Source organism: Orcinus orca, chromosome 6 (genome assembly GCF_937001465.1).
Source record: "Orcinus orca chromosome 6, mOrcOrc1.1, whole genome shotgun sequence".
NCBI classification, from domain to species: domain Eukaryota; kingdom Metazoa; phylum Chordata; class Mammalia; order Artiodactyla; family Delphinidae; genus Orcinus; species Orcinus orca.
In genome coordinates, this window is record NC_064564.1 from 112,153,786 (window position 1) to 112,178,594 (window position 24,809).

A 24,809-nucleotide genomic window follows, 5' to 3' on the forward strand; every position below is an offset into this window, starting at 1 on the left:
AGGAAAACACACAAAACAGAGAAAGAGGGATTTATTCATGACTTGGCTTACTAGATATTTTTGGCCACGTGAATGAGGTAAACGTTTCATTTCACCATTATAGATGTTTCTGAAAAAACAGGCCGTTTTGGCCACGCTTTCCTCTAGAAGAGGAGACTGTGCCGGACAAGTCTGTGAGCTTTCTACTGCTGGGAGAAATGTTTGTGCAGCCCGGGAGTGGCAGAGTCATGCTAAGTCCTCAGCAGCAGAAATCTGGAGATACCTAGAGCACTGTACTTCTCTTTGGAAGGAAAACACGCAGAGGGAGTCTGGATTCACAGTCCTTCCTTGGGGGCAACTCTTCAGTGAAGGAGACCTTGACATTGCTTTCCTCAGTGGGTTGAGAGAAAAGAAGGTGATGCAGCATTGATTCAGTTGGCCAGCTCTTGGAGAACAGCGCTGGTCCTAGATATCCGATGCTGGCTGACTCTCATCAGTGGGCTTTGGGAGTGATGATCTGGTGCCACTGCCTTCCTCTGGGAGCCAGGGTTCAACGTCTGTTGGTAAACAAAAACGTCAAGTCGACTGAGCCTCAGGGTGTCACGTGTCAAGGAGCGTTGTGTATGTTGGATGTCGAGTGTTTCACAATTCCAACTTTGTGTTCAGTCATAATGTCTATAGCTGTGTTTATTGGGTGCTTGCTGTGTGTCAGTCACTATTCTAATAATTTTACATGAATCGGACTACTGAATATTCACAACGATCATATATAAGGTAGGCACTTTTATGATCTTCATTTTCAAATGAGAGGCCAGAGAGGCTAATGGATCTGCCCATTGTTATAGGCTGGTCAGTGGTAGAGTCAAATTCGAACTCAGGTGGTCTGGCTCGAGGAGCCACACACTGACCCCTGGTAACTGCCTCTCTCGAGCCGGACTGCCGCAGGATCCACGGGGCAGTCTTAGCACAGTTTGGATTTCTTTTAATTCTTTTTAGGAAGTTGATGTTAATTTTTTTTTGCTTGAAAAAAATAAGAGAAATAATTTCTGAAAAGATTTTTAATTAAAATTAATGAAAAAATAAATAGTGTAAAAACTTGCACATAATTTTGTGACTCACATTTCACTGAGGAGGGAGCCCATAGCTTTCATTAGATTCCAGAGGGCCCTGAAACCCAAGCCTCGTGTGTCTTTGTCTCTCAAATGCTTGGTGCTGGGCACGTAGTATCTGTTCAGTAAATTGTCATTGACTCACTGACTGAAAACTTGCTGTGGTTAAAGGGTTGAGCCGCCACCATCTGGAACACTCATTTTTTCAAATCACTTTACTTCCTGTGGGCTGATACAGGATTCCGCTCACTCAGCAGCAATTAGTTAGTCGGCACCCGCTCTAGCCAGGTTCCTCCTTAGGAGCCGGACACGCAAAGGTGAACAAGTTAGGCTCTTAGGTGCTATTCCTGCGAGTTGCTAATGGTCTAGGGAGGGAAGATGGGCAATTCAACAAGTGCCTCGATAAAGAACAGTCAGGGCTCCTGTCTGGAGCGTTACTTGTGCCATAGGAGCCCTCGAAGGAGCATCCAGCTTGGCCTGGGGTCGTGTAGGGGATCAGGAAAGCTCGTCTGAACAAATGGTGTGTAAACCTGCACCTGAGGCGCGAGGTGGAGGTGGTCAGGTGCAGGGGAGGAGGAGGAATATTCCTGGCAGAGGGGGCAGCTTGGGCCGAGGCCTGAGGTGAGAGACCCAGACAGGGAGGACAGGGCGCTGAAAGAAATCTCCCGTGTGGCTGGGTCACGTGCAGATTCTGGGCACCTCGGTGGCTGATGGAGGACAAGCAGATGTTGGGGGGTGGGGTGGGCACTTGGGGAATTTGATTTTGTGGGTGTTGAATTTGAGGTGCCTGTGAGACACCCACAGGAGGTGCCTGGCGCCAGGAGCATGACAAGGCAATTAGATCACTTCACTTCTTCCTCAGAAGGTTTATTTATTTATTTATTTTTGGCTGAGTTGGGTCTTTGTTGCTGTGCGCGGGCTTTCTCTGGTTCTGGCAAGCAGGGGCTACTCTTTGCTGCTGTGCGTGGGCTTCTCCTTGCGGTGGCTTCTCTTGTTGCAGAGCACGGGCTCTAGGCGCGTGGGCTTCAGTAGTTGCAGTCTGTGGGCTCAGTGGTCGCAGTGTGCGGGCTTTAGGGCACATGGGCTTCAGTAGTTGTGGCTCGCGGGCCCAGTAGTTGTGGCTCGCAGGCTCTAGAGCACAGGCTCAGTAGTTGTGGTGCACGGGCTTAGTTGCTCTGCAGCATGTGGGATCTTTCCGGACCAGGGATCGACCCCATGTCCCCTGCGTTGGCAGGCGGATTCTTAACCACTGCGCTGCCAGGGAAGTCCCTCTCAGAAGGTTTAAATCGGTCTATTCTGTAGACCTATCTGCATGCCCTCCAGCAGATTCTAGGTTCTTGGGAGCTGCTGATCCTGGCCCTTTCTAGAGGAGGACCCCTAGGCTTGTGAAGAGATCCTGACAGCTGACTTGCCACTGGAGACTTCTTAGGGGTCAAAGTGTCCCTGAAAGTTGGGACACTTAGTGGGACCTGGGAAAACAAAACACCTGAACGAGCAGCCTTGAGAGAGGTGGCCCTAGTGATAACCAGAGCAGCCAGGATGGAGTGCATCTTGGATAGGATCCCTGGTTGCCTAGAACCTTACAGAAAGGAAGCGGAAGAGTCAGGGCTCTAGCACCTTATCTTTGGGGATATTGTGTGGCATACTGGCTAATAGTGTGAGTTATTGGGCTTCCCTGGTGGCGCAGTTGTTGAGAGTCCGCCTGCCGATGCAGGGGACACGGGTTCGTGCCCCGGTCCGGGAAGATCCCACATGCCGCGGAGCGGCTGCGCCCGTGAGCCATGGCCGCTGAGCCTGTGCGTCCGGAGCCCGTTGCTCTGCAGCGGGAGAGGCCACAACAGTGAGAGGCCCGCGTACTGCAAAAAAAAAAAAAAAAAAAAGTAGTGTGAGTTATGGTTCAGACAGAACTGAGTGGAGATCTCACTCCATCACAAACTAGCTGTGTGAATTTGGGCAGGTTCCTTAACATCTTTAAATCTTTGTTATCTCATCTATAAAGCAGTGACGACAGTAGTAGCTACTTCGTAGTGCTGTTGGGAGGGTTTGTGTGATGATGCATTAAGTCCTTACTTAGCCCTCTGGCTGGAACATTAGTGCCCAGTAGGTGGCTGCTGCTGCTGTTCCTCGTCTTCCTCTTTTTCTTCTTCCTTAAATTGTTGTTGTTACAACCCAGATGTCTCTCTGAGATGGATGCAAACTGGTCTTGAGTCTTGAATGCCAATTCTGTGGATTTAGGAAGGCCAGATCTTTCTCCAGATCCGTGCAGGTCCCTGGAGGCTTATTCCTAGCACGTACATCATTTCTGCACCAAACCACAGTGATGGAGCAACAACTCTGCGGCTTCCTCCCAAAGAATCTGCCACTTAAAGTGCGAGGGAGCCATGGAGACTTCTTGGAAAGGGAACCTTGGGACCCACATTAACAGCTTTAACAGGCGCTGTAGGCATCACTGTTTCTAAAATACCAACGGCTGCACCCTCACTGTGGGTCCTTTAGCTGATCCCAGCCTCTTCCCAGCTCTTTGTTCCCCTCTCAGGACCATCCATCTCCCTTCTCTGTACAGAACAGATCCAATCCCCAGCTTCTGCAGCCCAGCGTGCGGCCTTAGATCCTTTAAGGTACTCAGCCGGACAGAGCACCTCCATCTAACAGGACCACCCTTCGTTGAGGACCGTGACTGTAAATAGTCCCTTTGGGGGGGATGGGGAGAAGAGGTCACTATTATTTTTATTGATGGTCACAAATGCTGCTTTGCTCTAGGCCCCAGGAAAGAAGAGTTGGCAGGTGAAATCTACTGAAGGGGTGGAGCTGAGACCATGGGTTCAGTGGCCCACCTAGGTTGAACTGGCCTCACACTTGCTGCTGTGCAGCCTTGGGAAATTCGATTTGCTTCTCTGCGTCCCTGAACCTCTGAGCCCAGGCTAGCTTTCCCTTCCTGAAAAACTCCATACTCTGGGGCATATGTCCCCAGGATGCCTGTGCGATGAGATGCTCTCCTAATCTCCACCCTTCCCACTTTTGAAGGATTAGCTCACAGCCCTGACTTCATTGACCTTTAGCTACATAACCCCTCTGCAGGGAAGCAGGGAAGCAGGGAAGCAAAGCTGCACATTGGGAATGTCAACAGAGTCCAAACTCCCTCGGAGTTGGAAACTGGAAACCAGGTCCCGGATCTCTGGTTCCTGGCTCCTGACTCTTCCAAGGAGGTCCCTGGATTCCTGTTTGATTGGTTTCCCTGAGAAAGGGGCTTTCTAAGCCTTGCCCTGCTGTCAGGCTGTCCCTCCCCTTCCTCACCCTTTCCTTCATTGAGGCCACCCAGGCTGCTGGGCTGTGAGAACAGAACAGTGGGAGACCAGGTGATGTTTTTAGTTTCAAGTAACAGAAAACAGCTCAAGCCAGCTTGACAAAGGGGAATTTGCCAATAAAAAGGGGAATTTGCTGTAAGCCTCGGGGTGTCTCATGGAACCCAGAAGTGGAGAGAGGCTGGAATCTGGGCTCAGAAACCTGGCCAGACTAGTCTTTCCTCTCTGTCCTCCATCCTTCCTCAGCTCCCTTTCTCGGGGCTTCTGCCGGCTCCCTCTGACTCCCTGGTAGGCAAGGGAGGCACAAGATGACTGCCCTAAGCCCTGGATGCTGACTCCGTTCTCTCTCCCTGCACCTATAGTCCAAATTCATACACAAGGAATTACTGATGGCGTGGTGGGGGTCAAGTTCATTGTCATCCAAGGTGACTACCCCTGTGATGGGGTCAAGGGCAAGGTGCAGTTCCCAGAGAAGTAGGAATGGTCAAGAGCTGGGCAGACACCCCAGCGTGCGAGTAATGGGGAACCAGTGTCCTTCAATGTCCCCTTGTCCCAATACATCATCTGCCTCTTGGGGACCTTCTGGCTCTGAGACCCTATCTGCTCCAGTCAGCACCCTTCGTGTTTGTACTGTGTGGGCTTCTGAATGGAGCCTGAGAGTGGGGTGAGGGGCTCGTGCCTGGGAGGAGCCGGTTAAATGAGCTATGGCTTCTGCACATTGATGCCCCCAAATGGTCCATGTTCAGACAGCCTTTATTTGCACACGGCTTAGGTCAGATGTGGGACACTTGGCCATTAAGAAGGGAACGCTGTGTAGCTATTTGGGGTTAAGAAAGATCTCCTTATGCAGGAGCTCATTCTGCATGTTAGTAACTCTTCCTGTGGTTTGTGTGTGTGCCTCTTTGGGGGATGAAAGTCAGCCTCTGGAGGACCCAGACAGCCAGGGGCCAGTCTGGGCCATCTGGGTCGTGGAAGGAGTCCTCTGGGGTGGAAGGAGTCCCAGAGCCACCACCATCCCTTCTCCCTGGGTGGTCATGGCAGTGTGGCCAAGACAGGGGCTCTGCCTTGGCTGGGCAATGAGGGGTCTGCCCTGGGAGCTGGGGACATGTGTGGTGTCCCCGGACCGACAGCCTATTTTTTACAGAAGTACTTTTCCTCCAGACACTTAGAATTCAGTCCGTGTGTATTAGACAAATTATATATCTAACTGGAAAAATCTAACTGCATTTTAAATCCTTTTCTTATAACTGGCTGATATTTAAAAAGCCACTTTGGTAACTTCTGACTAGGTTTGTACCTGTATGCAATTGAGACAGTTAGGTTGATGTTTAAAAAAAAATAAATACTGTTTAATAGGATTTTGCATGCCAAGATTGAGGCTGAATGTCAGAGCATAAAAATGGGTTTATATGTAATGGGGAGATTACAGACAGTCCCCTCTACCCCTGGCCCCCCTCTCACAGAGTGGTCCTGGCAACCCCTTCCTGCCTATAAATATTTGGGGTTGCCTCATTGGCATGTCAGCATGGGTGAGAAGAAGCCAGATGATTTTATGATCTATAAATGCAGGCACCAGACATGCTCCGAAATTCATTAGTGTTTGCTTGTCATTACAAATGGCCTGGGTTGTTTGCCTTCTGACTAGACGGGTGGACAGTCAGGGCCCAACTGCAGGGCGTGGAGGGCTCTGAAGTTCTGACTCTCTTGGGAAATGAAAGTTTAAAGCAAACTTTTAATTTATGGCTGGAGATTGTTCCCTTCTCTTGAGCGTGGGTCTTGAAAATTTGACTCTTTAGATGTAGATTGGCTTTTCCTTCAGTGGAAAATATGAGATTCTTGGATGAAAACTACTCATAAAATAAGTTGTGATCTCTTGTTTTTTTTCCCTTTTTCCTCTTCTGCATTGTGGATAAACTTTTTGGAGAGGGCAAGCCTCTCAAAATGTTATGCCCAGACACCTCTGTGCGCGGCAGAATTTGCACGTCTCTCCCCAGCCCTGTCCCATTCCACAGAGCACAGCCCCACTCCTCGGCCACTTTTCCCTCCTCTTGGACCTGGGGCACTCAGGGCTCAGGTTGTGGCCAGCCCCTGCCTACCTGCCTATACCCCCAGGGTCCATTTCAGACCCCAGATGACCCCTTGAGGTGATTGTGAGGCTGTGGGAGGCTCTGAGCCTCTGCCCTCTGGTGTGGAGGCGGTCAGAGCAGCGCTGAGCCGTCTTGGCTGCGTATTTGCTGAAGTCAAGGTATAGTCAGCCCTTGGAGTCTGAGTGGCATCTGGAGGAAGGCTGATGTGCAAGGGGGCCAGTGTGTGGTCTCCGAGTGGAGCTGTGGAATTTTTTTTTTTTTTTGCAGTACGCGGGCCACTCACTGTTGTGGCCTCTCCCGTTGCGGAGCACAGGCTCCGGACGCGCAGGCTCAGTGGCCATGGCTCACGGGCCCAGCCGCTCCGCGGCATGTGGGATCCTCCCGGACCGGGGCATGAACCCGTGTCCCCTGCATCGGCAGGCGGACTCTCAACCACTGCGCCACCAGAGAAGCCCGGAGCTGTGGATTTGAATGTAGTTAGAGGAGCCGTTCTTCTCAGCAGTCTTCTTGTGGCTTGGCTAGGCATTCCTGGGCCTGCTGGGGACGGCGGGTTCCATGCTTACCGTTCAGTCATTCGGCACATATTGACCTGAATGTATCACGTGTGAGGCTCCCTGCCTGGTTTTCAGGGGACTCGAGGGCGAATGCAGAATCCCTGGTCTAATGGGGAAAGTAAGAAATATATGTAAATAATGGCAAGGGCCACACTGAAGGGGACAGACTGAGCACTGTCCGGGAGTGGGGCCTATACTCGTAGCCGGGGTAGTGGACAGAGCGTCCTGGAGGGGGTCCTGTTTGTTCATGGCCTGGAGAGATCCGCGTGATTTGGCCACAAGATCAGAAGAAAGGGCATTCCAGGTTGAGGGAACAGCTTGAACCTGGTAAGGCAGTTGGGAAGGACGTGGCCATGTACAGGGACCAGTGAGCAGATTAGTTTGCTCAGAGCAAAGGAGAGGGGAAGGGTGCTGTACAAAATTAGATCAGAGAATAGGGTAGTCCCATTGTGGAGGACTTGAATGCCATGCCCGGGGCTCTTGGGACTTGGTTCTATAGGCAGAGCTGTGCTTCCTTCAAGAAGCAGAACAAGCAGCAGCCAAAGTTCGCACAGGCCCTACGGCCACAGCATGCCCCAGACCAAAACCATGATTCTTTCCCCAGAATCCTGCTGTGGTCCCCACCCCTGGGATGGCACCCCTGTCCGCCCGGTCAGGCCAGGAACATGGTGTCTTTCATCGGCGACTCCTCTCTCCCATGTTCTCTGCCCCTAGTCAGTCCCTGCCCCGTCTCCCCTCCTTCCCCCTCTCTCTGTCCCCAGGATCACCTCCAAGGTCAGGCTGCCCTCTGGACGCCTCCTCATCTTACATGCTCATCTCCATACTCACTTCTGCCCCGTCCTGCTCTGTCGCCCACCCTGTACTTCTTAAATCTCTGTCCACGTCACTGAGCTTCTTCAAGACTTCCACTGGTTTCCCCGGTGCCCATAGGATCTGTCCCGAGCCTGGAGGCCACGTGAGACCTGGTTTATTCCTTCCTGTCCAGCCCTCCCCACCCACTCTCTGCTCCCCCTGCTCTGGCTTCCTCACAGGCCCTCGGATCTACCCCCAGGCCTGCGCGCCGGCTCTTCTCTGCCTGCCGTGCCTGTCCTCCGTGCCGCTCCTGTCCCCGTGACCTGGCTCGCTCCCAGTCCCCTGCTCCTCAGCTGTGCCAGCCCTCCATTACTCCTTGGAAGTTGTCCTTAGGCACTTAGCAACACGTTCTTAATTAACGCCTGTCTTCTCCACTGGAAGGCAAGTGCCACGCTCACTGCTCGATCCCCCAAGCCTTGCACAGAGCCTGGCACGGGGAGGTGCTCGGGGAGACTAGCTGGCGTTACTGATTAGATGGGGCTGGAGACAGAGTTGAGGGGCGGCCGGGCCTGAGGTGGTGATCGGAGCCATGGCCTCACTCCCTCTCCTACAAAAGGTGGTGTCACACCTCAGAGGCTGTTGGCTCTGGTGGCTGAAAGGCTTCCTCACACTTTTAATTTCAACAAGTATCCCTGTATAGATCAAACATTTGAAAGGTGGTTTTTGTTTTAGCTTCTCAGGAGAGGAAACAGCTTTTCTGAAAGAGCCGTTCCTCCTGGCTGCTTGTGCACTGGCCTTCCCTGGTTGCCACCAGACAGTTCCAGTGTCAAACCCGAGTCACCCCTGTGATAGGTCCTGCTGCGGAGCCATTGCTGGAGTTTATCAGAGGTTTCACTTTGTTTCCAGAAATCCTGCTCTGTCCAGGGGCTTCACGTTGCTTGTTATCAAAAAGAAAATTACCAGGGGTTGGGGAGAAGACTCAGTGTGACATGTAGAATGAAACAACTATTTTGATGAATGAAGACTTACCCTGTGGCCCCTCCTGCAACTCTGCCTCGATCCAGATGAAGTCAGGCCTGGGAGCTGGGGTACGGTGGGGGTGGGGGAGGATGTCCTTAGGGCGGGGCAGCCTTGAGCCCCCGTGCAGCCTCCAGGCTCATTGTTTTCTACAACGCACCCCTACCGACACCCCCCACCCCAACCCCAGTTCAGCCTTTTCTGAGTGAAATCTGTCCACTCCCAGGCCCCCTGTCTGGTTACCTTATCTCATACCTCAGTGTCCCCCTGGGACCTTTTTGTATTAAAAGCTCAGGCTCTGGTTTCTGCCATTTACTGCCTAGATGAACTTGTATAAATGACTTCATCTCTGTGAGTCTCAGTTTTTCCATCTGTAAAATGGAATAGTAAAATCGACTTCATGGTCTGGCTTTGAAGCTTAAGCAAAATAAACTAGATGTAAGCACATTGCACAGTACCTAAAGTGTAGGAGACATGCAATACCTTGTGCTTCTCTTCCTTCCCTGACATTTTGTTCACTTTGTAACCCCTATAGTGCTATCTACTTTGCAGATACTCCATCAGTGTTATTCAAAATGTTGGTGAAAAATCATGGGAATAATGCTTGACCAGGCTGGAAGCACAGTGGTTAAGAGCTTAGGTTTTAGAGTCATACACACCTGGGTTTGAATCCCAGTTTTGTCACTTATTTGCTGTGTGACCTTGGGCAAGTGAATTATCCTCTCTGGATCTCAGTTTTACTTGTGTGTAAACGGGGGGGCAATAATAGCGCTTCCTGGTGAATGCCGTTGTTAAAAGATTAAGGGACGTTAATGTAAGAAAAGTATTTAGCCTAGTGCTGGCATACAGTAAGCAAGCTGAGCTGCTGTTGTTATTGTTTTATTATCATCATTATTATTATTCTCAGCCTGGGAACAGGACTGATCTTGTCTAGAAGTACCCTCCTCACAGAGTGAGGAGGAGCCATGGGGCTGGTGGTCGGTTATCTCAGTGTGCTCCCACCGTGTTCTCTTCCTGTCTGGTGAGATTGGGGGCCACACAGTTTGGGTCTCGGCCTCCCTGGATGTGTCCCTGGTGTCAGGTGGCCAGTGCTGCCTCTTTGGCATCTGACCAGACAGTTGTGTCTGCTCCTGACATGCAGACCTTCAGAGGATGCTTCTGTTGGGGACGTGGAAAGCCTGTGGGACACTCTCCGGGTACTGCCGCTGCTCTCTCTCCTGCCCTGGACGGCAAGCTGCCCCCGTGGGGCCTCCACACCCTCCCTCCTGGTCCTGCTCCACCTGGGTGCGCCTCTCGCCTACCTGATCCCACCTGGATTTAACCCCGAACGCCTTTCTTCTCTCTTTTTTTTCCCCTTTTCTTTCCTTCTTCCTTCCCTCCCCTCCTTTCTTCTGCCCTTCCCTCCCCTCGCCTCCACTTTCATTCCCTTCCCTCTTTCTGTAACCTGGGCTGTGTTCTCTCTGTCTGCCCCCAGCCTGCCTCCCCCCAGCTGGTTCCCGTCTCCTGCCTCCCCGGACTGTCGTGTCCACCCCATCCCTGAGGACCGACGCAGTGCCCTGAAGCCCCCTCCTCCTTCTTGACTGTGTCTCTGAGATTCAGCCTCTCTACACCCCCTCAAAACACTTGCAAAGAAAACTGCTCAGTCATGGAGTCTCCAGGGATAGGGCTTACTTAATAGCGTTTTTCTATAAAGCTACACTTGTGACCTCTGCTTCCCGCAGGCTCATAGAATGGGAGAACTGGGAGGATCTTAAGGACCATCGAGGGCCACTGTATTTTACAGACAGGACATTGAGCCCCCCTAGTGGGAAGGACTGACCCAAACTCTCAGAGGGGGTTCAGGGCACAGCTGAGAGTAGAACCCAGGACTCCTTACTTAGGAAGACCCTGTGAAAACATGAAATTGCCAAAGTGGGCTGCACATGTCTTTATCTTTTTGTTGTTGTTGTTAAATTTATTCATTTTATTTATGTATTTTTGGCTGCGTTGGGTCTTTGTTACTGCACGCGGGCTTTCTCTAGGTGTGGCGAGCGGGGCCTACTCTTCATTGCAGTGCGCGGGCTTCTCTTTGCGGTGGCTTCTCTTGTTGCGGAGCACAGGCTCTAGGCGCGCGGGCTCAGTAGTTGTGGCTTGTGGGCTCTGGAGCACAGGCTCAATAGTTGTGGCACACGGGCTTAGTTGCTCTGCGGCATGTGGGATCTTGCTGGACTGGGGCTCGAACCTGTCTCCCTGCATTGGCAGGAGGATTCTTAACCACTGTGCTACCAGGGAAGTCCCTCTCCATCTTTTTTGAACGTATTTCATTCTGTCTGTAACCTGAGTTCCTATATAGCTGCAGCTGGATCTACCTCATCCATTAGAGACAAGCTCTACCTCCCTTTGGGGGAGCAGGGGAGTGGAGGTGGGGTCAGACCTTCAGTAACAGGGACATACAGAACCCATTACTTAAGGTCAGTCATGAGTAGGTTCTTTACCTGTTCTGTCTTCTTGCTTGTCCTGGGCTAACCTTCCTTTTTGGTTCTCAGCTGGCTGCCTTGGCTCCCCACCTCTCCCTGGCCCTGCTGATGGGGCCTCTCGACCTATCTTTGGTTCACCTGCCTGACCTCTCCTTTTCAGTAATTGTATTTTGTATTTCAGTGTCATTGTCCATTGGTTAGAGCTGTGTTGTCCAAGATGGCGGCCTCATCTAGCTACTGGACACTTGAAATGTGACTGGTCCAAACTGAGGTGTTCTGTAAGTGTGAAAAACAGACCAGATTTCAGACATAGTACAAAAAGAATGTAAGTTGTCTCATCGATAATTTTGTATATTTTGTATTGATTACAGGTTGAAAATATAATATTTGGGTATATTGAATAAAATAAATTATTAAAAATAATTTCACCTGTTTTTTTTCTTTTTTTAATGCGGATACTAGAAAATTTAAAATATATGGCTTGCATTATATTTCTATTGCCCAGCACTGGGTTATAGGCCTTTCTCAACCAGGGATCCATGAGAGGATTAAGCCTAATGCCTGAAGGTCCATTGTGTGTACAAATGTCCCAGTCTTAGGAGAATTAAGACAGTCACTCTCAAGTCACTTTCTGTGTTCTATGGTTCAGATAAGGAACCTTGTTGAGAAAGGATGCACCACCTCTTGTTTCTAACTTTAATTCAGATTCCTTTAGTGTTTCTCTTGTTATATAATGATGGCTGTTGGTTTGAGATATTACTAAGCTTCTAAGAAGTTCTTTTTAAAATCCCAAACAAATGTTGCATTTTGCTAATTACTTTTTTCAGTATCTGAGAGGAACATAACACTTTCCTCTTCTTTGATTTATTGATGTACTGTTATTATGTTAAGAGTTTTCATAATATTAGCTTATTCTTACTTTTTTTTTTTTTTTTTTTTTGCGGTACGCGGGCCTCTCACTGTTGTGGCCTCTCCCATTGCGGAGCACAGGCTCCGGGCACGCAGGCCCAGCGGCCATGGCTCATGGGCCTAGCCGCTCTGCGGCGTGTGGGATCTTCCCGGACCGGGGCACGAACCCATGTCCCCTGCATCGGCAGGCGGACTCTCAACCACTGGGCCACCAGGGAAGCCCTATTCTTACATTTTTTTAGACAAACCTGCTGGGCCATGTATGATGATTCTTTTTCCCACTTGTTCTGTATTTGTTAGGTGTTAGGGTTTGGGGCTTCTCTCCATTGCTTTCTGTGCTCTGGAATAAATTATTTAGCATAAGAATTAGGTGTTACTTAAACACTTAATTATGAGGTCTGACAGGACTCACTGGTAAAATCACGTGGCCCTGGAAATTTTGAGTTAACTTTTCAAGTTTCCGATTTGGTGTTTAGCATACTCACCAGACACAGAAAAGTTATGTTTGGACAAAAAAATCGTAGGCAGTGCGAGGACTAGGTCAGAACATGCCTCTCCCCATTACTTCCAGAAATTTCATTTTGTGTTCCCGGCAGTGTTACAGACGAATGCAGTTTGCGAAGATCCAGATTAAGAAGGGTTGAATTGTGCTGAAAAAACGTGATTACCAAATTTAAATTGCAGTGGAAACAGTGAGCAGTAAACCAGATATTGTAGAAAACAAAAGAATTAAAAGGCAGACTAAAATTTTCTCCTAGAACTCAGAGGAAAAACAAAAGGAGACGAATATGATGGATTGTTTCTAGGAGATGTCAAGTGTGTATGGAGTGTGAAAGGAGGGTGGGGCAGACGTGAGAAAATGTCTGTAATGACGAGGTAGTAAGGACAAAGCCACAGCTACAGTGTGAGTTCCATTGAGAGAGAGCGTGTGTGTGCGTACGCGTGTGTACCTCTGCGTACCTCTGTGCCTGGGAGTGGGGAAGGGCCTCCGTTCTGGAGATGGACCTGCTCTGAGGCCAAGGGGCCAGGCTCCTGAGACCTACAGACCCAGGTTGGAATCTTGGCTCTCAGGTTGACCACATATGTGGGTTTGAGCAAATTGCTTAACTTCTCTAAGCTTGCATTTCTTCATCTGTAAAAGGGGGCAATTACAGTATCTATCTGATAGGGTTGCTGTGAGAATTCAGTGAGCAAAGGATGAATGTACATAAGATGATTGACATTGTGTTTGACACTTAGTAAGTGCTCAGTAAATTTCGCTGTTGTTGTTATTGTCATTATTATTGACCGGATTGTAAATTATGGTTTCTCTGGGTGTTAGGCTAGTGGGTGATTTAAATTCTCTTCTGTGGGCTTTCTGTATTGTCTAGGTTTTCTGTACTGAGCATGTGCTAGGTCTCTGATCAAACAAACAAACAAAAAAATGTATTCTTTTTAAAAAGAGAACATCTGAATGATGTTATTTGAGAAAAAAATATCCCAAGAATACAGAGAAAGGGGATTGAGCGCAGTCCCCGGGGTGAGAGTGGGAAATGAACGTGAGGCCCTGTGGGCCTCGTGACGAGCCCGGGAATCCGGGTGGGCTGCACTGCGGGCCGCTCTCTGTTTTGCTCACAGGGCCGCTGTCACGTGGACTGGAGGTTGTTCACAGGGTTGCACTTGGCCGCTGCCCTGCCTGGACAGCTGGTTCTAATTGTGCAGAGCTGCACAACACTAGGGCTGGAAAAGGAATGTTTGGGGAAGTTTGCATCATCTTCATGACCCTAAATCTGCATGTTTGCTAAACAGACGGTAGTTTGAGGACTTGATGAAACAGTAGTGACTGTAAACCAGCCGCTGTACAGAAATGAACAGACTGGAAGCTGAGAAAGCAGAGCTCCTCCTACTAGGTCAGGGACCCCCATGCACCCCGACCCCACAGAAGGCACCCATTTGTCCCCAGCGATTCTTTCCCCCTCTGTGGTTTGTCTCACCAGGGCTTCTGAGCCCTTATGGAGGCCCTCGTGTTCATTTCCCTCGGGGCCGGGCTCCTCCCTTCTCCACACACAGCCCCTAGCAGGTGTTTCTTTCAAATTACTAAAGTGAATTGCTCTCACGTGAGAAAATTATGTTGCCCGTGTATGAGGTTATAGTACAGGTTAGATTGTATGTAGCACAGCACAAGAGCACGGGGTGGGTTGGGTCCGATAAAACCTACCCAGCGCACAGCATGAGGCTTTTGGAACTGCTTCTGCTCAGTCCCTCTGTAGCCTTCCAATCCCACTCAGAATAAACTCTAGTCCTTACCTGCCCTCGAGGCCTCCACCCCCTTCCTTCCTACCCCGTCTCCTCCCACCCGCCCCAGGCTCAAGCAGCTCCAGCCTCATTGCCCACCTTGTGCTGTCAGAGCTTCCAGGGTCTTCACACTCGCACTTCCTTCGGCCTGGAACCCTCTCCCTGGATCCTTGCAGAGCCTGCTGCCAACCTCGTTCGTGGTCTCCACTCCAGTCGGTTTATCAGCCAGGCATCCTGAGGCATCCGCTCCAATATTGCATTCCTTCATCCTGGTTAACATTTTTTTTAAAGGATTTATCATCATTTGACTAATCACAAATTTCTCATCTCTCTCCCCTCCTGTAGAACATAGAAAGCAAGAGCATGTTTGTTTGGTCCATTGCTATATTTCATAAAACATACTTTAACTCTGGTGTCGAATGTAGATGTGTTTTATAAATTGTCAATTACTGTTGTCTCTTCCTTTTCTCTTCCTCTTCCTTCTTCATCCTTTCTTCTCACCCTTTCCCCTCTTTCTCCTTCTTCTCCCAGGAAAGAGCTAAAGATGCCTCAGCCCACTGACAGTCACTCAGAAAGCTTGGATCTAGGAAATGTCTTTTTAGGTCTTCAACCTTCAGAAATAAAGCAGGAAAGTGCAGTTGCTTTTTGTTGTCTTGAGTTACAGTGATTTGTGTTCATGTCTGTCTCCCCCACCGGCCAGACACTGAGCTCCTCGAGGTCTCGTCTGACTGTCCTGGAGCCCCTCCAGCATGGGGGCTGGTGCTCAGCTGGGCCCCCCGCCCTCCGGTCTTCTTTCCCCTCTTCCCTGATCCCTCCGTTCTTCCTCTCCCTTCCTTTCTTTCTTCCATCCTTGCCTCCTTTTACCTTTCCTCCTTCCCTTTTCTTTTCCTTCCATTTTTCATCACAGCCAATTTTGTCCCAGTGAGGGTCTAAGGCAGCCTCCCCGGTTAGCTGCTCCCTTCTCTGTGATTCACTTGGGTAAAAGCCCTGACGTTTCCTGTGGGACAGGCCTGTTTCCTGAAGGTTCAGATGGTCATGATTTCACATGCTTACTCCATCAGAAGGTACAGAAGTGCCTAGTGGCCACCTGAAAACTATCTGCTATTTATGTTGACACATTTGCGTTATAGATGTTGACCCTGACAGGTTATAAGCAGGTTATGAGTTTATAAAAATTTTGTATATTTGAGTGTTTACTCAACTGTTAAAATTTAATTTTAGAAGCTTTACAATGTGTAATATTATAACATATCACCTATTAAAATTTGTTTCAAAGTAATCTTTTCATGATATTCAAATAGTACAGAAGAGCTCATGAAGAAAGGCTTTGATCCCTTACTCCAGTCCCCTCCCCAGAGGATTTTTCTTCTACTGGTTATTTTTGGAACTTTATTTGGTGCGCTGAGACCTCGATTTCATCAGCTTTATATAGTGTCTCTTGACTGCTCACTTCCCATGCTTTTCCTCCCCTTCTCCACTTGCCACCTTCTGTCAGCTGTACTTTTACACTGTCAAGTTAATTAACATTCTGACATTTTGCAGTTACACCAAGTCCATCAGTTTTCCTTAGGTTGACTCTAAAAGTTGCAAACCAACAAACAGCATTCATTTTTATGGCTATGTAAATGTGTAAGTGTCATTCAGTGTCAAGCTAGGTAGTGTGCCAGGGTTGTATTTCATTCTCTAAGGACCCTGGGCCATTCAAGAGAGAATATGCCTCACATCAAGGGCCCACAGATTCCCTTTTCTTTTAATCCATCAACTGCCTAACATTGGGGAAAAAATAAAATATTTAAATGTATACAGCTATTAAAATATATATTTAAACATCTAAAATATATACTATTTTAAATGTATGTATACTATTAAAATACATATATAACATTTAAACATATACAAACAGGGCTTCCCTGGTGGCGCAGTGGTTGAGAGTCCGCCTGCCGATGCAGGGGACACGGGTTCATGCCCTGGTCTGGGAAGATCCCACATGCCGCGGAGCGGCTGGGCCCGTGAGCCATGGCCGCTAAGCCTGCGCGTCCGGAGCCTGTGCTCCGCAACGGGAGAGGCCACAACAGTGAGAGGCCCGCGTACCGCAAAAAAAACCCAACCAAACAAATAAACAAAAAAAAATATACAAACAGGAATTTCTTGGTTTTTGTTATTCCTGGAGATTATAATTGCTTTTTTTCTATCATCATTTGCCCTCATCATGTCCTCAAATTTTTTCAAGTTTGCTGTTATGTTTTTATTCCTATCATTTTTAATTGCATTATTTTTTTCCCAGAGACCCTCCTTCAGGCCTCTTTGTCTTAGTCCCACGTGAACTAGTTGTTCTTTAGTTCTTTTGTATGGCTGTTATTGCTGCGCTTCCCTTCACAGTCCTCGATGCTCGGACTGTTTTCTTTCCTTTTTTTTTTTTTTTAGTCACACTTATTGAAGTTTAATTTTATCCAATAAAATTCACGCTTTAAAAAAATTATTTATTTATTTTCGGCTGCATTGGGTCTTCGTTGCTGCGTGCGGGCTTTTCTCAGTTGCGTCCAGCGGAGGCTGCTCTTCTCTGCGGAGCGTGGGCTTCTCACTGTAGTGGCTTCTCCTATTGCGGAGCACGGGCTCTAGGTGTGCATGCTTCAGTAGTTGTGGCACATGGGCTCAGTAGTTGTGGCTTGCGGGCTCTAGAGTGCAGGCTCGGTAGCTGTGGCTCACGGGCTTAGTTGCTCCACGGCACGTGGGATCTTCCCCGACCAGGGCTCGAACCTGTGTCCCCTGCATTGGCAGGCGGACTCTCAACCACTGCACCACCAGGGAAGTCCCTTGGCATATCCTAATTGCTAGCATCACTCCTCTTGTGCTTTGGGACCATTATTAAGTATAAGGGTTGCTTGAACACAAGCACTGTGACACCACCACAATCAATCTAATAACAGCTGGCCACTTGTTGACTGACAGGCAGGATATGCTGGACAAAGGGATGGTTCACGTTCTGAGCTGGACAGAGCTGTAGGGCATGAGATCTCATCATGCTTTAGAACGGTGCATGATTTAAAAATGTATGAATTGTTTATTTCTGGAATTTTCCATTTAATATGTTCGGACCTCAGTTGACTGCAGGTAACTAAAACTGCAGAAAGCGAAACCGTGGATAAGGTAGGCAAGACTACTGTTCTCTCACGGAACCACCACGATCCAGGGCGAGAACTTGCCTAGCATCTTAGAACTTCCCTGTGCCCCTGGCAGCCAGTGATCTGGTTTCTGTCCCTATAGTTTTTACCTATCTCCAAATGTCATAAAAATGGAATCCTATAATATTTTTGTGTCTGGTTCCTTTTACTTAGCATAAAGCTTTTGACATTTATCTTTGCTGATGCCTGTGTCAGTAGTTCATTCCTTTTTATTGCCAAGTAGTGTTTGATTATATGGATGGATCACAATTTGTCCCTTCACCAATTGATGGAAACCTGGGTTTCCAGTTTGGGGAAATAGAGAATTTCCATATTGAGAACTGCCATAAACATGCACACAGTTTTTTGTGTGTACAAATGAAATGTTTGCTTTAGTGAGATTGCTGGGTCATTTCGTGAAGTGTATGCTTAACATTAAAAGAAACTGTGAAACTGCTCTCCCAAATGGCGCTACCATTTTGCATTCCCAGCTGTGAGGTATGAGAGCTCTGAAATGCCTTACTCCTTAGTCAGACCCCACTGCCAACCCCCAAACTGGCGCTGTCTCCCCCCACTGCCTCAGTGGGTCACCCACTCCCTGGGGTGCTTTTAAAACTCCTTTGACTAGTGTGTGACTGTCCCACCAGTTCTTCTGAATATTGTTCCAGAGGGTAGGATGGGAGGGATGGGGAGAAACTTGGAGGTAGAAGGAAGGAAAAAAGGTTGCCATTGAGCAAGATGGTAATGTGGTGTGGTCCCTGAGGTCAGATTTAGTGACCTTTCCTTGACGTGGTGCATCTTCCATGTGGGCATGTTTTAGGAATGTGATTTGGAGCAGATTCCAATTAGAATTAAACACATGCGTGGAAGGGCCACATGTGGCTGCCTATGGCTCAGTGGCTTAGATCCTGTGGGGGTCTTCAGGGAGGACTTGTCCCACTCCCCAGGTCTCCTCTTCCAGGGCCTTACCTCATTGACCCCAGGCACAGTCAGGGTCAGGCCTTTCTCAGGCCACCTCAGGGCATCTGACTCCCAAAACCCTAAGCACAAAGCTGGTGGCCAGAGAAGCTTCGAGGGTGAGCCAAAACCAGTGTTGACTCTTGCTGTCACCTAGGAATGCTTGCAGATGGGGGTATTAAGACAGAGTTGTTTTTATCTTGGTTAGGGATTTTTTCCATGGACAGTCTTTGTAATAAACACCCTCCTTTGTCAGATTGAATGTCTAAATGAATCTCATGTCGTTAGGTGTTTTTACTTAAGGCAGCTGGTCAGGCACCCTTTTGGCTCTGGGCGTGCTGATTTTGAGGTGCCTGTGGGAGGGCAAGGGAGGTGTGGCCAGGAGGTGGCTGAATATCCTGGTCTATAGTCAGGAGAGAAACTTGGGCTGGACATGGGCATGTGGTGGAAGCCGTGGTGGTGTGTGTGATCTTCCAGGAAGGGATGCAGATGTAGAGAATATGGAAGACGACCCTGGTGGGGCTTGGGGGACATGTGTCAGAAAAGAACAAAGCAACTGGAAAATACACTGCGAATGGGGGGCCCGAGAGGCGTCAAGACAACCAAGAGAACACAGAGCTGAGGGGCAAGGACAGAGAACAGAAAATATGCAGAGAGTTTGCCTCACCAGAGAAGGAGGTGGCCAGGGAAGCGGGTTGAAACAGGGAGAACCGACAACCCTTTCAGGCGGCAGGGAGGTCTAGAAAAGATGGCTTTTGTTATTACTATCGTGGTTATTGTTGTCACCACCATTATTATTATTAATGGGAGAGGCTTTTGCACATTAAAATCCTAGCAAGGGGGCTTCCCTGGTGGCGCAGTGGTTGAGAGTCTGCCTGCCGATGCAGGGGACACGGGTTTGTGCTCGGGTCTGGGAAGATCCCACATGCCGCAGAGCGGCTTGGCCCGTGAGCCAGGGCCGCTGAGCCTGCGTGTCCGGAGCCTGTGCTCCGCAACAGGAGAGGCCACAACAGTGAGAGGCCCGCGTACCACACACACAAAAAAAAAATCCTAGCAGGAAAGAAAGTGGAGAGGAAGAGGTTGAAGATACAGGGACCAGAGAGGGCATCAGAGCAAGGCCTCTGAGCAGGGAGGGGGAGGGAGCCAGGAGGAGAGCCGGTCCTGAGCGGACAGGACCTCTCTTCCACTAAAGCCTGAGGAAGGGAGAGAAGGCAGGTAAATTTGTTTATTTAGTGGCAAAAAGTTTCTCCCCGATGAACCCAGGGAACAGCCACATGATGGAGAAAAGGTCCCAGAAGAAGCTGGCAAGGACTGTACAGGCTCTTACTGCCCTTTCACATCCAGTGGACCTCAGCAGACAGCTCAGAGCCAAGGACAGCCGGGGCGAGATCAGGGCCCCAGCGCACCCCAGGGCAGCCACAGGGCTGGCTCTACAGCACGCAGGGCTACCAAGGCCTTACCAGCCTCAGCGCAGCCCCTTGTCTCCCTTATAGAACCAGCCCCGTCTCCTCTGGTCAATTTTAACTTAATTACACTCAAATCTGTTCTGTAACATGGACCTTTTTTAGGTAATAGTGGCTGGAGGAGTGTTGTTCTATTACTTCACGTTTTCCAAACCCACTTCACACAGATGGCATCTCATATTCCTATAAGGCCAAACACAGAAGAGGAATACTGCCAAGGAGGCTGGGCTTGGGACGTGTTTTAGTGCAGTTAGAATGGCCTTATTTCTTTTGACATCTTGATAAATCTTTCTGCACTGGATTTGGGAGATTTCAACACTGAGGAATGTTCATGCCCTGTCCATTCAACAAATGAATCTGCTGTGAGCCAGGCCTGTGCCCTGCATGTCACCTCCTTTGTCAGGCTTTATCTCTCTTGGTCTCCGCCACAATTCTGTGGAGTTAGTCTCAGCATCCCTGTTTTCATCAGCGATGCAACTGATGCCAAGAGAGCGGTCACCCAGGAAATGAGTGACAGGGTTGGGATTCAGAGCAAGGAAAGGACCCTTTCCATTTTATCAAGGAACCTCTCAAACATAGTGTTTTACTCTGTTGAAGTTTTCATTTTAAAGATTTTTTTTTCGATGTGGACCATTTTTTGGAAAGTCTTTATAGAATTTGTTATAATGTTGCTTCTGTTTTGGTCTTTTGGCCGTGAGGCACATGAGATCTTAGCTGTATTGGTGGGACCCTCACCCCCTGTGTTGGAAGGCGAAGTCTTAACTACTGGGCCACCAAGGGAGTCCCAAAGTTTTAATTTTAAATGTGACATGTATTCCAGTGCAAAAGGGTCCTTAGGGAATTGTCAAACGCCAAGAACTGTACATGCAGTTTTTAAATCAGGGTCTTAGAAATATTCAAATCAAACAAATTTGGGGCAGATGTATTAAGTACCTGCTTTGGTTCTTGCCTGAATGACATCAGCAGAATGAAAGAGAAATAATAATCGATTTTGTTAATAATTCAAGACAGCGACAAGAGTGTGTGTGGAAGAAAGAAGGGAGTGTTTGGATTTAAGGCCGTGTCTGACAGCAGCGTGACCCTGGAAAGAGGAGGGTGGGTAATAACATTTATCAAGTGATTGTTACATGCCAGGTCCTCTGTGTGAGCTTTAATCTTACCTGTTCTAATGAGCTTCATGGGTAAATATATTATCAGACCCATTTAAGGTGAGAAAATTGAGGTTCTGAGAAGATACACATCACGCAGCTAGTGTGTGGAGGGTGGGCTCTGACCTGGCTCGGTCTGTAAGGTCCACGCTGCTCCCTTTGAGGATGCCTTCCTAAGTTACTTACAGTGTGGAAATAGACCCAAACTCTGAATTAAATGAACCCTTACACACGTGTACCGTCCCTGCCCCCCACACTTACGGATGTGTGTATAACTTCTGCTGTTTATTAAAGAATTCAGGGAAAAACAAAGGGAGCAACTACCAGCCAGAAACTGGGCAACAACCATGTCCCAGTCCTTGAACATCAGTTTTAGAAATTCTCTTTTATATCCGATTATAACACATACATTTCCAGGGCTGGCTTTGGAATCCATAGGGGAGAGAGGCTCTTGTCCTCACAGTTACCTTTCGAAAGGGCAGTAATATACATTTGCCGACTGCATATGTTCTAAAGGTGGGGTGGAGTAGGAGTCAATGGAACTGACTTTGTAGGTCAAATATACGCTAGAAAAGAAACTCGGATACACACATCGAGGAGAATCATGGTAAACAGGCAAACTCTACAGCTCAAAGAGATTCACGTCTACTTGTGAAAAGAAGTGGAGCCAGAGCGTTCATTCAAGGTGATGACTATAGGACTCAGCCCTCTTCTGTATTAAAACGGATGTGGTGAGAATTACATGAGATAACAAGTGAGGCTCCCTGTCCGGTACCGACACAATGGGGGATTCTTGGTAAATGGTAGCATTAGTTAATATCATTGTCATTACCATGACTTGGGGTCTAAATTGTGAGGGTGAGAAGGACTTGGCAGGGTCAAGGATGTCTGCTGTATTTTTTCATATGGGTGACTGGGAGGACAATGGTGCCATTTATAGAAGTGAGGCCTCCAGGAAGAGGAGCTGTGTTTCTTAGCTCCTGGCTGGTTCCCAAGCGTTCTCAAGTCCAGGTCATTCACCTTGAATCCGGAGCTGCCCATTGCCTGCAGCCGGCTTCCCACAGGCGCGTGCCGGTGACTTCAGTTGGGTCCTGAGATGCATTTGAAGGGCACGGCACTTCAGGCCTAACTGCTCAGTTTGTCTTTGGCCATTCCCACAGCACCCCCTGACTTCCTGGTAGACCCCTGATCTGTGTCTGTTCCGGCTGGTAGGCAGCCGACCCTCACTAAAGCCCTTATAAAAGTTCCAGGTGTGGGGCAAAAAATAATGTCATTAATAATACAGAGGCTGGATATGAGTTAGAAGGAAGCCTTGTAACTGAGGGGTAGAGAACTTTCCTTCCCTGCATTCTCTCTGCCAGGGGTCACCAAGGCACAAGCTGGCAAAGCTGGGCATTTAGTTAATGGCTTTTCCTTCATCCTTTTATCTACTTCCCCCAGGTAATCTCATTAGATTGCTCCCATTTCCTCCCTTGGAGAGGAACCAGCCTCACTGTTAGGTAACATTTAGGTCATTTGACTCTTCAAATTATAATGCTAAATCTGCTAGAAAAGAAGAGACTACGCTCCTGAAGAAGATATTAAGGCAACCTGTCTTTCTGCCCCCTTTTGTTTATATGAGAGATGGCGGTGGGGGGGGGCAACTTCAGGAAAGAATCTGAGGTCATTCCAGAAGCTTCTCTGATCGCTTGGCCCAGGACGTCCCCTGGTTCCAGGAATGGAGGATGTCACATGGTCAATGAAATCTGAGCATCTTCAGCCAGATTTTAATTTTAAGGTAGCCCTGGGGTATGATCCTGCTCAATATAACATTATACCCTCTCGCAGACAATTTGCATTAAGAAAGGGCTTCTGGTCCCGGGGAGCTGGCAGAGTGGCAGTGGCGGGGTTGAGAATAATTTGGCATAGAAGTCCTGGGAGATGTGGCCGGGGTTATGGAGAAAAGTGTCCTGCTTCTCACCCTCACCTCTGGGGGTCCCAGGATACACCTCCACCTAGAGACCCAGCCCTCTTCTCCGGAGGAGGAGGAGAATCTCTCCCACCCTGGGAGGACATAGATGGCCAGTGCTTCAGTCCTTCCCCATCTCTGTGTCCACATTCCAGTTAGATGCCCTGCTGTATTTGCATCCCCATTGGAATCACTGTTGAAATTGACTTTGTGCTTCCCAGGAACTAGCCAGCTGTGGATGGAGTAAGAAGGAGAAACATAGTCTCGCTCCCAACGTCGTGGCCTTTACCCGGAGGTTTAACCAGGTAAGAATGCCGCTTGCATGTGCCTGTGCAGATAGCGCTCTGTTGTCCCCCATGGGCTGGGAGCCCCTCCAGGCTTCAGTCTCAGGCACCTGGCCCCAGGTCCAAACTCCTCTTCCTAAGCCCCCACTTCATCTGTGCTTTTTCACACAGCGGGGGGAATTGAACACCTCTTTTCTGTGTTTAAATCATTTCGGTGGCTTCCAATTCCACTTAAGCTAGGGTTCGGGCACCTTAATGTGCCCTACAAGGTCCTGCGTGGTGGGTCTGGCTTCTGTCCACCTCTCCAGCCTCATCTCTTGTCTGTCCCCCCACTCTGTGGGCTTCGGCCATCCTGGCCTCCCGCCTCTTTCCTGCTGCATCACATCTTGGTCTCATCAGGGCCCCATTCGTGCTGTCCTCCCTGTTCAGCTCCCAACCAGATCTCAGTGGGAATGTCACTCTCTCTAGGAGCCTCCCATGAATCTCAGCCTGTATAAGGTCTCCCTGTCATATGTCTCCTCAGTGCACCTGTACTTCTCCATGTGGTCCTTTCCCCATCTGTCCTCATTCTGTGTAACTCTTTAGTCTCCATCTTCCTTGGCCATCTGTGGGCTTCACGAGGGCAGGAACCATGTCTATCTTGTTCATCACTGTGTCCCCCACCACCTTGCCCTATGTCAGGCATATAATAGACCTTCAGTAAATATATGTAGAATGAATGAATGAGGTACTCAGGAAACACTTTTTGAATTGAATTTCTTTGAATTTCTGATGGCCTGGTCACTGGCCGCATGCATGCTACTACAAACCGACTTGGTCCAATCAGAACCTTTGCTCCAGGTAGGAAGCGCTGCATCCCCACCTAAAGGAATGATATCAGGGACTTGGACCAAGTAAGTGGGGTAGGCTTCTGACTGCTCAGACAGACCTGCCAGAACATGATCTTCAGTAGAAAGTACCCTGCAAGACCCCTTTGAACAAACCAAAGCTCCAAATGGGGCTGTTGACAGCTTTTCCTCTTTCTTCTTGCTTTTCTGGTTTCAGATGAGGACAGTGGCCTCGAGGTTGCACAGTGTACGTGACTGGGGCTCTGGGTGTTGGGCCTGGGTTCCCTTTGGGCCTTCCCTCCAGCTGGGCCGTCCCGCTGGGAAATGCCGGGTCCTGCGCATTGCCGTTACTCAGCTCTCTCCAGGCTTCTCCAGCCCTGGCTGGTTACCGCTCCAAGCATAGTGAGAGACTCAGAGAGGCGCCAGCTTGTGTTCTGATGATCAAGGCCAGAGTTCACATTATTGTTGTTTTCTGAGATACAACAGGAACTAAGGAAGGCCTAGCCACATCTGTGGTAGGGACTGTACACCCTTTGTTTTGA

At 48.9% G+C, this 24,809-nt stretch overlaps 1 protein-coding gene across 22 annotated transcripts in view; it reads left to right on the forward strand.

The window, feature by feature from the left end:
• RALGPS1 (Ral GEF with PH domain and SH3 binding motif 1) overlaps positions 1-24,809 on the forward strand; it is a 287,326-nt gene that overhangs the window by 74,742 nt on the left and 187,775 nt on the right. For all 22 annotated transcript variants that reach the window (XM_049710721.1, XM_049710726.1, XM_049710727.1 and 19 more), the window contains one exon: positions 23,378-23,461. In XM_049710721.1, coding sequence (XP_049566678.1) covers positions 23,378-23,461 — 84 coding nt within the window. The remainder of the gene's footprint in view (positions 1-23,377; positions 23,462-24,809) is intronic.